This window comes from Chionomys nivalis, chromosome 17 (assembly GCF_950005125.1).
Source record: "Chionomys nivalis chromosome 17, mChiNiv1.1, whole genome shotgun sequence".
Lineage (NCBI taxonomy): Eukaryota > Metazoa > Chordata > Mammalia > Rodentia > Cricetidae > Chionomys > Chionomys nivalis.
The window spans coordinates 2,470,139-2,485,503 of NC_080102.1; the positions used below are offsets into that span (position 1 = coordinate 2,470,139).

At 37.4% G+C, this 15,365-nt stretch overlaps 1 protein-coding gene across 7 annotated transcripts in view; it reads left to right on the forward strand.

Moving 5' to 3' along the window:
• The window catches only part of Vps13b (vacuolar protein sorting 13 homolog B), a 438,985-nt gene that overhangs the window by 176,691 nt on the left and 246,929 nt on the right, over nucleotides 1–15,365 (forward strand). For 6 of the 7 annotated variants that reach the window (XM_057791252.1, XM_057791249.1, XM_057791251.1 and 3 more), the window contains one exon: nucleotides 7,217–7,451. The exons of the other annotated variant lie outside the window; for it this stretch is intronic. In XM_057791252.1, the coding sequence (XP_057647235.1) occupies nucleotides 7,217–7,451 (235 nt within the window). The remainder of the gene's footprint in view (nucleotides 1–7,216; nucleotides 7,452–15,365) is intronic. 7 annotated transcript variants of the gene reach the window in all.

Sequence of the window (15,365 nt, forward strand, 5' to 3'; positions counted from 1 at the left end):
AGTACATTAGGCTACACTGTGGACACTCACTGCCATGTCCCTGATATATTTGGAAACTAAAGCTACTTAATATTCTGTTACTGTGACAGAGTACTAGAGACAGTCAGCTTTAGGAAGAATGTGCTGCTTTATGGCCTTCGGACAGTGCTGGGCACTACCCTGCAGCAGGAAGGTGTGGCAGAGCAGAGCTGCTGACTTCCTTCAACTAGGACCTGCCTTCTAAGCAATGTAGCTATGCTCTCATCAGTGGACATCAGCACAGGTGTTTAGGGAACATTGTGTGTCCACACGATATTATAGTGACCCAGATGAATAGTCAGTGATTACTAGAAGAACTAGTTGACATCATTCTGTGGTCTGTAATGCATCAGTTAACAGAAACAACCAAGTAAGCTAGACCATGTCACTAAGTACTAATATCAGAAGCTTTTATATCTACAAGTTACCAAGCAAACAATTTGTGTTCTATATCTTACCCAGGATGAATTAACAGAATCAGAAGCAAGCAAAATAAATGAACAACAAAATCTGTAGTTACAGAACACTAGGTGATAACTCAAGTTAATAACCACGTGACTCAAGTTTAAGTTAACTTCTTGGTTTTGTTTGTTTTTTGTTTGTTTGCTCGTTTTCCAGGACAGGGTTTCTCTGTAGCTTTGGAGCCTGTCCTAGAACTCGCGTTGTAGACCAGATGGGTAACTTGTTGACCGGATGATTTAGGAAATGACAGTCTGTCGAGGAGGTACTCAGCATTCTAGTTTTGGTGTTTGAGTAGTAATGTCATTTAAATATTGAGTGCAGCTTTTCAGGAGTAGAAGAAAGTACAGTTTGATTTATATGTGTATTCGAAATGACTGTCAGATATACTGGTACTTCAGAGTACTCCTTTCTAGAGTCAACGAACAGAGTTATTGTACAAGTGTTATTTGGAGAATCTTCCCAGAGATGCTTCAAACAAGGGGAATATGAGAGGAAACTCACTACATTAGCCAGCAGAAGAGGAATGTCCCTGAGAGAAACTCATGACATGCGTGGGAGGTGACGCTTGAAGGGCTATGTAGTCTGGGGTGTCTTAAATCTCCAGAGTCACAGCTCAGCTTTCTATTGTTCATCTGTCTATGAAATATACCATGAATATGTAAGGTTATTTCCAATTTACCGTTCTTGTTTGAATTTTGTCTGTTGTTTGATAATGATGCAGTGACCATACTAGCTGTACTTAATATCATTTCATTGTCAATTATTCATAAATAGAGATAATGGTTCTTTGTTTATTTTACATGAAATTAGATGAAGTACACTTAACATAAAATTTATCAACCTTATTCTTTGAAATGCGTGTGATTATGATTCCTCATTTTGAGTAATTCTATTTGCACATGATTATATCATTGCATAAGTTATCTGGCTCTGACCTACAGACTTTAGTTCCTGTGTTCCAGTCATGGTCTTGTGTAAAACCTATTGTATATATTTAAACGTTTCCAGATGTAAATGTATCATATACGTTTTAGAGGTAAAATTATATGTATTCTGATTAAGTAATTAAAATCTAAGTTAAAATATTGTTTGTAAAGAAAGCATTCTTCATTTTCTAAGATATTTTATGGACCAAAATGTAAACCAGAGAACTCTGAACCACTCATCAGATAAAACTGATCATCATTACTTTAAAGCCATCAAAAAATTATTCTATTAGCAAAACTTTGAAGAAATAAATGTATTTGCTTTCAGAGTTTATGGAAAGTTGAGTTTGGAGCCAAAGTTGATATTTGTTAAGACCATGTTATTTTATTTAGGGCAGAAAAACTTGAAAGTATAAATGCATTAACAATATTTGGTATAGCCTATTTATTTTTTCAGTGGCAAAATAGGGCTTTTATACATCCTTATAATGGTTATTTTGTAATAGTGCATGTTGACTTTGACATTTTTCTTGGTTGGGGATCTTTTAACAGATTATATTAGGCTCATTTGTTCTTTCCTTTTTTTTTTTTTAAATCTTGAGAACCATGGGTTCCAGTATTATCAAAGATGATCTTACATTTCAGAAATTTACAATTTTATTCTGTAAACACATAATTAACAATGGCATAAAGTTTCAAAAATAGCAATGTTCTGGCCTAGAACTAAGAAAGCATTTCATTGCTGTTGAACTCCGCTGTTTTGCTCATGTATATTGAGGTTCAGGTTGGTGTCTTACAACATTTCAGTGTTTGATTTGTTTCCGAGTCTCTGACCCCTCAGCAGTTCTCTGCCATTACGCAGAGAACTACTGTCAATCATACTTTCTCAAGTAAAGCGCCGTAAGCCAGTTAAGCCAGTGCAATCGAATTCTCTCCTGGGGAATTTCACCCACATTGTGGCCAGTGATTAAATAATCATATTTCTTGATGTCTGGTGAATTCCCTGGCTTATCTTCAGGATCAAGCATGAATAGATATATCTTATGGACAGATGAATTTCACGTTAATTATGAAAGCACGTTTTATAGCATCCACACTGACAGTTCTGTCTGTGCATGGTAGCTTGTTAGCAGGGAGAGATCTGCAAACTCTAGGAATTTCTCCCCCCCCCCACCAAAATTGAATGGGAAAAGTATGGAAGGTATTCCATGTTTCCCTTTGAGGATTTATTTTGTTTTATTTTTATTTGAAACTTAAACTGCTGTATATTTAGATCCCATACCGAAGTATTTCCATGACATATTGTGCTAACTGTTTTATGTCATTTTGGCACAAGCCAGTGTCATTTACAAAGAAGGAACTTGAGTTGAGAAAATGTCCCCACCAGGTTTGCCTTTGCACTAGTCTGTGGTACATATTCTTGACTGATGATTGGTATAAAAGGCCTCACTCATTGTGGGTAGGAGATATAAGACAGCAGGATGAGCAAGCCATGGTGAGCAAGCCAGTGAACAGCTCCTCATGGCTTCTGCATCTGCTCCTTCTCCAGGCTCCTGTTTTGAGTTCCAGACCTAACGTCTCCTAGTGATGGACTGGGACTGAGACCTGTAAGATGAAATAAACTTTGTCCTCTCCAAGTTATCACAGCAATAGAGACCCCAAATAGGAAACAGGCTAATAAGAGAAGGAATGAATTTGGCTACAGTTGTATGTATGTGTTTGTTATGGCATAAATAGAAGACTGTTAATTTTGAAAGCCCATGTATATAAATAGGTAAATAAATAGTCACATTTTAAAGTATGTGCATCATGTATATCTTTTAAAAGTCTTTGAAGGCCAATACATTTAGTCTCACGAATCGTAAACAGTGTTTGTTTGTGGATTTGTTTAGCAATGTTCAGTTGACATCTTTCTGTCAATGTTGTATTTCCCCTAGGGAAAATGACTTATTACAGATACCACAACTCTGTTTGAACTTGTCCTACTAATAAGTGAGTTTTATTGATTGTACTAATAGATTTCTTCTGTGGGGAACAAAATAGTGAACAACATAAATGAAATGTTTTTCATTTATGGTGGCAAAACTCATTTCCTTATTTCACCATTATTGACTGAGTCCCTAGTGAAGTCGGGCACTGTGTTATGTGGAGTGGGACAAATGAACGACAGCGCTGACTTCGAGTTTATGTTCTGCCCAAGGTTTTCTAATGGTCAGAAATTCTCTCTGAAATATTGTCAAGTAATTTTTTATGCTGCAAGAGAGTCTCACATATTAATGAAGCTCTCTACCATTGTGTTTTCTCAGTCTTTATTTTAATCTTTTCCATATCAGGACTATTTCCTTTGTCCCTGTGTTATGAGTTCCAGCTAAGATCATTGTTTTATTTTCAAGCATTTTTACATATTAACAGTTTAGTTTTGCTCCTGCAATTATTCACATTTATTATGACACAGAAAGCCACACAACAGTGTTAAAAACAATATGCTGATTATACAAAGTGTCTCACATGTAAGTGCTGGAAAGAAATAGTTGATTATTTCAATATTTTTCTTTCTTTTAAGAATATTTTTGTTAATTCCTCAAGGATTTCATATAATGTGTTTTGATTATATCAGCCTTCTAGATCAACCAGTCTCCAAATCCATACATCTTACTGCCTTCATTTTTAAACTTATTTTATTCTTCATCAAAATATAATTATATATTTTCCCCCTTTTTTCACCTCCTTCTATCCCTTCCATGCCCCCCTGCCTGCTTCCTCTCAAATTCATGGCCTCTTTTCGTTGTTGTTACGTATCTGTCAGATCATTGGTGTTAAAGAGGTCACTGCTGAAAAATCATGAAGGAAGCAGTTTATGATGCTCATTTTTTCTTAAATTTAAAATCATTTCTTAAAGAATAAAAGATATTCACATAGAGAATGCCTTTTTATATCATTTTTTTAAGTAAATACAATGATTCCTAAAGTTTTCATTTCAAACGAAGGCAGCATATTATTTGGTAATAGGAAGCGGTTATCTTGTAAAGGGCACCCAGGACAGCATTAGAGACATTTGATGGGCATTGACTCCTTAAGGTTTTCAGGTTAATGTCTAAATACTTCTCTTTAAATTACTTGCCATCACATTTGTACAGCACATAAATCACAAAAATTCTGTTTTTTCCCTTTCATTGAAAATAGATTCTTTCCTCATAAACTATATCTCAATTGCAGTTTTCTCTTCTCGACTCCTCCCAGTTCTTCCCTACCCCACCTTGCCTCTTGTCTGCATCCAGTCCTTTCCTGTGCTTAGAAAAGAACAGGCTTCTAAATTTGAAGTCTCACGTATAGAGCTGGAGAACGACATGGCATAGATCTGTTCTAATAACACATAATCTTGAAATTTAAGGAAAAGAATACATGCAGTAATTTCATTTGTTAAAATATGAATACCAAACTTCTTTTCTTTATTGGTGTACCATTTGTATCTGATCCCTAACGACATAGTCCCTGACCTAGTAGGAATTAAATAGAGGTGGTTCTACTTCAAGAATTTGTAATAATCCCCCTACTTTCACCCATGAATGTGTTCAATGTTGGCAGAAGAACATGTTGCTACCAAAACTGAAACAGGATCCTTGAAACAGAAAGGCTGTTGCCATGGAAAGATGAAGTCACACAGCGCAGCTGCAGTGCAGTAATGACCAGGATATTTTTTTAAAGATCGTTTGTGTTTGGTGTGGTGCAGAGGGTCCCAACCAGGTGGTTTCCATGAACAAAATCTGACCCCGGACTCAGGATGTCTTACTGGCAGATTACTTCACTTTTTTTCCCTTGGATTGTCAGGACCTTACATTAATGCAAAATTTACAGCCACACATTTATGCCCAGTAATATAAATCACTCAGAATTTTACATTAAACCACAGTTTAGACACATGGTTTAACAGTTATTCTAAAAATGTAAAAAGATTCATGTGATAGCCTCAGTGTATAGAACATATGTCACTTCATAATAATTTTGAGTGCTTTACATTATGTGTGTGTAGATTCTAATCACCAACGGAACCCTCATCACATGCCGCCTACTTTAGAAAGCTCATCTTGTAGACTTTTTATCTTGCTCCTGCATGGCTTTACTCTTGATTCTGTATACATTATTACTGTTTCCATGCTGGGAAATAGTTGACATTTAAGTTAGTAGAGTGGCATGTTTTATGATTTTGGAAATTATAGAGTGCAATTAAAATTGTATTTCTAGTTCTGACTTTGTGTATGTGATCACATGTTTTAATATTAGTAAACAATTGGCCTCATATCATTGAGAGCATTTTTAACATAACATCAGTATCTATATGAATTGTTAATCTTGATTCAGATTTTGTTCTTTTAACCTGAATTTTAGGTTATGCCATTGTAGATTATACAATTAAACATCACTAATACATTGTGTTAATTATTTAAAACATACTAATGTTACATATAAGACAAATTAGACTTATTTCTCAATGGAGTACTTTGTGATCTTGAGCTGACCAACTGTGATACACTTGTGTGCTTAAATTGTCTGAGCTTCAAGATAAGGTTCTAAAACTAATAGAGACAGGTTGATATGTCACATGCATTTGTTTTCACAGAAGGTTATGTGCCATTTTTCTTCATTGTATTTAGTAGTTTTACATTTCCAGATGTGTGAAGCCAACATAAACAATGTTGTTTATATGTAGATTAATGATTACTTATTTTATCAAGGAAATCTAAGTGGAATTCCATTTTCTCACTAGAAGTACCTCACCTTGAAAGAAGGGATATCACTATAGACATTGTTATCTCTTTGTGAATATAGTGCCCTTGGTGGTCTAATTACCTGAAGTACCCAAGACTGAAAAACAGTACACTTCTCATCACCCCTTCAAATACATCTTTGTTGTGCAGTTACATAGGAAACTAACAAGTTGTAGTTTGTATTTGCTTAACAAAACAGCTCAAGTATGCTAGAAATGAGGCAATATTGTAACCAGATATAAAATATTATTTTGTAATAATCAGCTAAGACCAACAGAACTTAATATTCACTGGTTCTGAATTAAAAAACACAGATATTAGTGAGTTTTACATGTGGACCTATTTGGTCTTGATGCTCTATAGGTCTCGTGAGTTAAGTAACCATTCTAAATTTTTAAGGGGAATTAAGCATTTTATGTAAAATTACAATTTACATAATAACTTGTAGACTCAAATGACAAAAAGCACTTTGATTTCTAAGATTTTTTTCATTTTATCATGTGTAATACATATTGGCACACGCACACATGCACATATATTGCCTCTTTGGGTGTATGCACAGTTTGTTACAAAGACACCTTCTTCCAGGGGTTGTTTATAGCAAGGAACTGAGTGTATTAAGTATGTGTTCATCTATTTTAGTCTGTAATTTTAAAATATAGGACCCTGAGTGGGCATAACAACAGCATTATTTAAAAAACAGTTTGCAGCTTCATCTGGCTGCTGCTAACCAAAGCTTATGAACTGGAGAAGTGGGGATATCTTTCTCCATTTCCCAGCACTCTTTCTAACTTGAGCATTATTCTTGGAAACAAATGGTGAAGGGCAGCTGCATTTTTAACTCATGTCACTCGATGCTTTGATCAAGTTTATAGCTTGAAACAATACTTTTTAAATTGTCATTTGTGTTTAAGTAAAATAAGTGATGAAGACACACTCAGGGCATGTCTCCATTTTGACTTCATTATTTATTGTGAAGATAGCTGCAGTTCCAGTGTATGTTTGGTCTGACCCAAGTATTTCAATTCTGCTTTTCTTTTCTAGCTCGATGTACAGTCTTGCTGTGTGTTCATTCCAAATGACAGCCTGCCTTCCCCAAGTACAATTGTATCTGGTGACATCCCTGGAACAGTAAGAAGTTGGTACCATGGACAAGCCAGCACACCAGGAACACTTGTCCTCTGTTTGCCGCAAATAAAAATCATCAGTGCTGGTCATAAGTGCATGGAGCCCCTGCAGGAGATCCCCTTTGTCATACCACGACCCATCCTTGAAGAGGGTACATTTACATGGTTTTCATACTGTAGTTTTATGCTGGCATGGATAGACTTCCCCCCCTCCCCGTTTTTTATTTTATCCATTTGAGTGTTTTGGCTGCACGCATGTCAGTGCACACCTAAGTGCGACTCGAGACATCAGCAGAGCCCTTGTATTTGGTGGGCATGGAGCTACAGACAGTTGTGAGCTGCCATGTGGGTGCTCTGGTGTTAACCGTGTAGCCATCTCTCCTGCCCTGTTTTGTTTCTAATATATTAGTATACATCCACTCTATCTGAATATTTATTATAATTGTACTGTGTCATGGTATTTTTGTGCTTTCATACTTCTAAATCATCATTTATAGATAAATGTACATTATCTATACAATATAATATGCTTAGAAAACTCAAACAGGGAATATTAGAATGAACATTGGTTTGAGCTTATTTTGAAAGCTTTGCTGTACTGTGATTATATTCCTTCCCCCTTCTTACCCCTCCCCGATTATCACTGCCTCTTTTCCACCAACCTTCCTTCGCCTTCCCTACCCTACCCCTCCCTGATTATCACTTCCTCTCTACCCACCAACCTTCCCCCCCCTTCCCTACTCCTCCCCCATTATCACTGCCTCTCTACCCACCAACCTTCATGTCCTTTATCTCAAAAAAAAAAAAAAAAAAAAAAATCCAAAATACCATGAGCCAGGACAACAGCAAAAAGAAAAAACTCAGAAAAAGAAAGTCAGTAGTACAAAATAACACCAAAAGAAAGAGAACATGTAATACACAGGGAGCCTGTTTTCTCTTTGCCAGCTACTCCTGGGCACAGGAGCTGCCCTGCATGGGATCCATTGGAGAAATGTGAAATCTCGTTCCCAGTAGGTACCAGTTACATAGCTTTTTGGTTAGAGTGTGCTTGTTTTCACTTCTCATTCTTAGTGCTAGAATTTTGTCTGCTTTCAGCCTGTGCAAGTCTGTTGTGTGGAGCGGCAGTGGGGCTGTGTCCCCGGCACCCAGCTGCCTGCATGGCTAGCTTATGCCCCAAAATAATTACACAGAAACTGTATTCTTTTAAACACTGCCTGGCCCATTAGTTCCAGCCTCTTATTGGCTAGCTCTTACATATTGATCTAACCCATTTCTAATATTCTGTGTAGCACCATGAGCTGGCTTACCAGGGAAGATCTTAACCTGCATCTGTCTGGAGTGGGAGAATCATGGCGACTCCCTGACTCGGCTTCTTTCTCCCAACATTCTGTTCTGTTTACTCCACCCACCTAAGGGTTGGCCTATCAAATGGGCCTAGGCAGGTTTTTTTTTATTAATTAACCAATGAAAGCAACAGATTAATACAAGACCCACCTCCATCATTTCCCCTTTTTCTGTTTAAACAAAAAAGAAAGGCTTTCACTTTAACATAGTAAGATTACATATAGCAAAACAGTTATCAAGCAAAAATTACAATTACAATATTTATATCTATTTTATCTTTTATCATAACTAAGAAAAACTATATCTATCCATTCTTCAACTCCATCAAAGACTCCAGAGGATATAATACAAGTCTTGAGGGTAATGTCACCTACCCTGTGATCTTATGTGTGTCGGACATTGTTCATGTGACGTCCTCTGGCTCTTGCTCTATCTCTACTTCCTCATAGATCCCAGCGCCTTGTAGAGTGTGCGTGTGTCACAGCCTCTCGCTCTCAGCACTTTGTTCACTGCACATCTGTAGGTGCAGGAGCATGTCTCCAGGAATCTTAGTCACTGTGTCCCTTTAACTGAGTAGCAGTATTAGGGTTTTACCCAGGCTTATGACCTGTCTACTCTCAGCTTTTTAACCTCTTTATGGTATCATACATGGTTTTTATTTCATGGACTGATCTTAAATCCAAACAGAATATGGTTCGTTATTCTCATAATATTGGTTCCTCTATTGTACTGGCACATTTTGCAAGCAGGGCTCTCTTGTGGGTTGCAGGTGTTTAGCTGGGTGAACCTGATTATAACGTTTTTCTGAAATTGATGATTTCTCTGGAAGTGTGTGAGCACCTTCTAGCACCATGAACATGAATTAATATGGGTGAAGCTTCTAGTTGGACACCACCTCGATTTTTCAGTGTTCGATGTCGTAAGTTTTCCCTTCAGGTATAACCATCAGGCTGTGGAAAGTAATAACTTTGGAATAGCTTGTGGTATTTGGTGACTGTGCGTGTGTGGCATCTCTGTGAACCCTTTGTCCATCAACTCAACTAGATGTAATCAATTCCTTACACTGGCGGATTTACTTGGTGACATAAAATGACTAGTTGTGGTCTCTTCTCTCCATTGTATGTTGAGTCCATTTAGCTTCGTTTCATGTATGTATATATTTTAGGTATAGTTTCTATAATAGTAGGCTTTTCAAAAGGCCCTGTTTGACCACGCCCCCTCCATTTCCTCCTTTGCCTGCCCTCTCCTTTTCCTCCCCATCTTATTTTATATATATAACTCCATATATTTGTTATCCTATATTGTATTTTCTCCTTCCTTGGAAGTCCCCCCACCCCACCTCCTTTGAAAAACACACATCTATAGCATAAAATCTGACACTCAGATATAAGAGAAAACATGCAATGTTTGGTATTTTCTGCATCCCGGTTACCTCACTCAGAATGATTGCTTCTAGTTCAGTCCATTTACCTGAGTTTCCATTTCCGTAACAGCTGCATAATATTCCATCGTGTAACACTACCACGTTTGAATTACCTGTTCACTAGTGATGGTGATGTAGACTGTTCCCAGTTTCTGGCTATTATGAATAGAGCAGCAGTGAACATGGATGAGCTAGTATCTTTGGATTACATTGTAGAGTCCTTTGTGTATATACCCAAGAGTGCTGTAGCTGAATCTTATGGTAAATTGATTTTTAGCACTTAAGGACCCTCCACAGGATTTCAACAGGGGCTATACCAGTTTGCAGTCCTGCCCGCAGTGAACAGTCCAACTTGATTATGCTGGATGATCTTTTTCACGTGTTCATATTCAGATAGCAGGTCTTTTTATGGAGAAAGTTTGCATTTCTATTCAAAAGGGATATTAGTTTATAATTTTCTTTTTTGGGGGGGATGGGTCTTTGTATGGTTTTGGTATCAAGGTAATAGTAGCTTTGTGAAGAAAAATAAGAAATGTTCCTTCAGTTTCCATTTTGCTTAATTCAAGATGTCCTGTTGTTCTTCTAAGGTCTTGTAGCATTCTGCACTGAATTTGTCTGCTCTGGTGTGAGCTGTGTCAGAATGAAGTTGTCCTTCTAGTGCCTTCTGTGAGCTGAATTGGTGAACATAAATGGATTAAATTTGATTCTGTCTTAGAATGTTTTTCTTTTTCTATAGATTATAATTGATAGTTTTATTGGGCATTGTATTCTGGACTGGCACCAGTAGCCTCTTAGAACTTGTTCACCCCTGTCCAGGACCTTCTGGCTATCAGAACTTTCATTGAAATGCAAAGTTTTAACTCTCATGGGCCTGCCTTCATAGGTGACTCTCTGAAGCTTTTAATTCCCCCCGCCCCCCGCCCCATTAGTTTGCTATTTTGGTTATTTTGTGTCATGGGGAAATTCCTTTTTGATTTTACTGGGTGTTCTACATGTTTCTTGTACCTTGATAGTCACCTCTTTCTTCAGACTTTTTCTTTTATGACTTTGTTAGAAATATCTTCTATGTCTTTGTTCTGGGACTCTTCTTCTATACCTTTAATTTGTAGGCTTGATCTTTACATAATATTTCCTAAATATTTTGTGCTTAGATTTATTTAGGTTTAACCTCTTCTTTGACTTAGATATCCATGTTTTTCTACCTTCTTCTTAAGGCCTTAAATTCTCTCCTCCATGTCTTTAATCTCCTGCTGAAGCTTACCTCAGAGGCTTTTGTTTAACATAAGTTTTTCACTTCTAGCTTTCTTTTAGTTTGCATTTTCTTGTAAATTCTTTCATGTTTTGAACTCTTTTCATTATTTCATTCAACTGCTTCTGTATTCATGATCTTCTTTGAGGCATTTATTCATACCCTCTTTAAAGTTCTTAAGTATGTTCGTGACTGTGATTGGAAAGTCCTTGTCCTGTGCCTCAGCTTCATTGCTTCTCTCAGTGTCTACCACAGTAGGGTTCCTGGACTCCAACGGAGCTATATTGTCCTGACTTTGTTTATGCACTGGGATCTGGTGCAGGTACCTGGTCTAGTATTTGCAGGGTAGGTGAGTATTCTGTTCTTTGGTAGCTGTTGTCCAGTGGTAGTCACCAAATGTAGAGGCTGCTAGATCTTTAAATCACGGTGAAATGTGGGGGCCCCGGTAGACGTCATTCTGATGATGTGTGAGGAGTCACAGAGGATTGAAGATGAGCTACCAGGAAAGGCTGAGTGGGACCGCCAGGAGGTACTAGGGATCCCTGACTCTTCACAAACAGTGTGATTTGGGGTTTGGCTGGTAGTTTGGGGTATTTTTATAGTCCAAAGTAGAAATAAAAAAGGGTGATTTTAATTGCAACCTCTTGGGTTATGAATGAGTACTTTATGTAGACGTCATTGAATATGTTTTCATGTTTCTAATGTGTTTACACCAAGTACCTATTGTGAGATGGCTGGAACTGCGGTTCAGTTTTCAGTGTGTCCCTGATCTCTTAGATTGCCGCCCTTTCAGTCGCAAATTCATACCTCTTTGAAATTGAACATACTCGTTTCCAACAAAAGGTGAACTTGGAAAAGTTGGATTCATAAAGAAAATAATATGGTTTTATATTACAATAACAAGGTTTAATGCTTGATTGTACTAAATCGGTCAACACCTTGTTCATGTTATTAGATCGTAAGATTAGAAATTAGGGTACTTGGATTACTGTATATTTTGTCTTAAGCCAAGAAGTAGAGAGCCTGTGTATGTTGTAGCTCACGATTTGGTATTCAGTTCCCTGCCTTTCTTGAAATGAAAGTTGAGTTGAAAACTTCTTTTCTGGATTGGTGGTATGACATATTAAAAGGAGGCTTTTTAAATTATCTTTTATATTATCTTTCTCTTGATAGAAGCCTTCTTTCCCTAGCATCTTTGACACAATCATTCTTTCCTAATTGGGTATGACGTAGCAGCACATAGTCTGTAGTTGCTTTTCCTTCCTTTTTCACCCCCTTTCACCATCATTCTTAACCTGATCTTAGTTAATTTTGTTCTACCTGTGGTCCCTGTCTTACTCTCTGCTCAGGTCCATCATTAGCATGGCGTGTGAAAGGCACTGAACTCACTGTAGTACCTGTAGTCTATATGACATTTTCACACAGCTCTTAGTAAACCTTTTTTGAAAGTTCATTGGTAATTCAAACAAATTCTTTAAGAGGCTTTCTAGAAGATTACAACGTGATTAATGGGATGGTGTGGAAGCTATCTCACGAGATATGCAAGGCTCTCTCTGTACTCACTTATGTTTGAAGTTCATGACATGGGGCTCCATGCTGAAATGTTTCATCTGATTTCAGATGCAGTGGGAAGAGATGGTCTCTGCTGTAGCCAGATTCAGCCTGTGTAGGGTATTTGGGTCAAAATCAACATCTTGAGTTGCATTAGGGAGCACTTGCAGCCAACACCTCTGAGCAGATGGGTTTCTACCCTGTGCCCAGCAGAGGTTTGTTATTTCTTCTTTGAAAGAGCTGCCTGTGACTTTAATAAAATATTTTGACAGAAATGGAATATTGAGATCATTTGTAAGTTAAAACTTTGCTGTTGTTGGATTTAGTGACTTTCATAGGACCTGATGTGGAAATTGTTGCGCATCTGTGTAAGATGCAAAGCCTCTTTTCCTTATTGCCCCTGTCGGTGTGTATGCATTGTTTCATGTGAGGAGCTAAAAACAGCTTCATAATCTTCTATCTGTTGTGAGGATGGAGGAGTGTGTGCAGTTGTGAGGATGGAAGAGTATGTGCAGTTGTGAGGATGGAGGAGTGTGTGCAGTTGTGAGCATGTTGGAGTGCTATGCAGTGTCTTCCCATTTCTTGTAGACTTCTTGATTTAATTCTTAAATTATGTATGCAAATAAAAATCTTTTGACTCCCAGAAAATAACTTCTAATTTTCTTTTGATGATAATTTTAAATGTCTTGAAAATGACCAGACACATTTTACAAATGATGTTAAATTTTAGGCTTTTCCTGAGCCCAGACTAGGTTTTCAATCCTCGCACCTCAGCTTCCCATGAGATGAGACTATACGTCTGGGCTGTCACATCTTTTGTGGTGCTCCTTTGAGCCACTTCAGTCTGGCTGCCATGGCTGCTGCAGGCACTATTCTCTTGTTACTCACAATCAACCTCTTCAGTCCTTTATTTCCCTAAGGGTTTGGTAGCTCTTAAATGCTAAAAGTGTATTCTTGCACCATCTACTTCACTCTAGCCTGTTCTGTATTTCTGAATGTCTAGAACATTACATTAGAACAAAAGCTAGTGTGACCAAACTAAATGCTTGCCTAGCTCCCTCATCACTTTGTAAAGAAAGCATTTTTTCTTGGTCATTAAGAAAAAGGTAATTGTTGCACAAGTTCTAATTGATCTTAATAAAGACCTGGAGCCAGATATCAGGGCAGATGTTGAAACATCTGAAAGAGAAAGGAGCAAGCTACAGACAGTTCTTACCTTGCCAACTCCCATCAGAAAACAGGCCTGAACCCTGTCTCCTCCTGCCTGGTATTCCTCTCTCTGACAAGTCATGTCACTTCCTGTCTGTCTGTACTGACCTCCAGACCTCTATGGTTACCTAGTGACTAGCTCTGCCCTCTGATATTCAGGCAAGCTTTGTTAGGCACAAACAAAATAACACCACAGGTCATTTTCTTCCTTTTTAATTTTTGTATTTTAAAGTCATTGTAAACTGTGTTTGATACTGTTGTGACACTTAATTTTAGGTTCACAACAAAATTAAGACACAATTGCAGAAATGTCCGATATAGTCCCTGCCCCTTCACATGCATTTCTCACTTGACAACATCACAGGCATGAATGCTATATTGGCTATGATTGATGGGCCTATTGAGGCATCTTTGTTTCTCAACATTCATAGTTTATTTTAGGACTGTCTTTGGGGGATATATGTTTTGAAGTTGAGAGAAATGTATAATAAAAAATTTCTTCCATTAACTTTTTATACATAGTATTTTCATTGCCCCCAGAATTCTCAGAACTACACTGACTCATCTCTCTGCTTCTTTATCTGTTACAACAGCTGGCACTCAATGACCTTACTATTTATTGTCTCCTAGCTTTTCCTTCTTAGACCTGAGATAGTATGACACACAGTCTTTTCACGTCAGTTTCTTTACCTTAATAGTGAACAGTTAACATTTCTTCTGTGCGTTTTGATGGTTACTAGCTCCTTCCCTTTTCTATGCTAAGCTTACATTGTCTGTAGGACAATTTATCTGTTCATCAACCAGAAACATTATGATTACTTTGAAATCAGGGTAGTTTGTGAATAATACACTCACATATTTGTAATATTTTTATGTTAACTCCATTGGATAATTGCAGAAGTATGTGATTGTTGTATCATGTATGCCATGTTTACTTTTGTAAGAAATTGTCAAAATGTCTTCAAAGGAGGTTTGTAATTTTTGTTTGCAGTGCAGTGAGCATTCCTCCTTCCGAAGCATTGCATCCGCAACACATCATGTTGTGTTTTGTCTTTCCAACAGCCATGGGATGCTTTCTCCTTGTCTTCAGTTGCATGTTCTTTGTGACATGTGATGTGAAGCTTAAATGCCATCTGTGTAGCTTTCTTGTTGTCAGTGATACCTTCTAAGGCTTTTACTTTCTGAATAGAATTTTATTCTTATTCAGTTCTAATAGTTTTGTGTTTGGAATTAGAATTCTTTTTTAGCTATCTCACTTAAATATTTTCTCCCAATCTATGCATTTGTTCT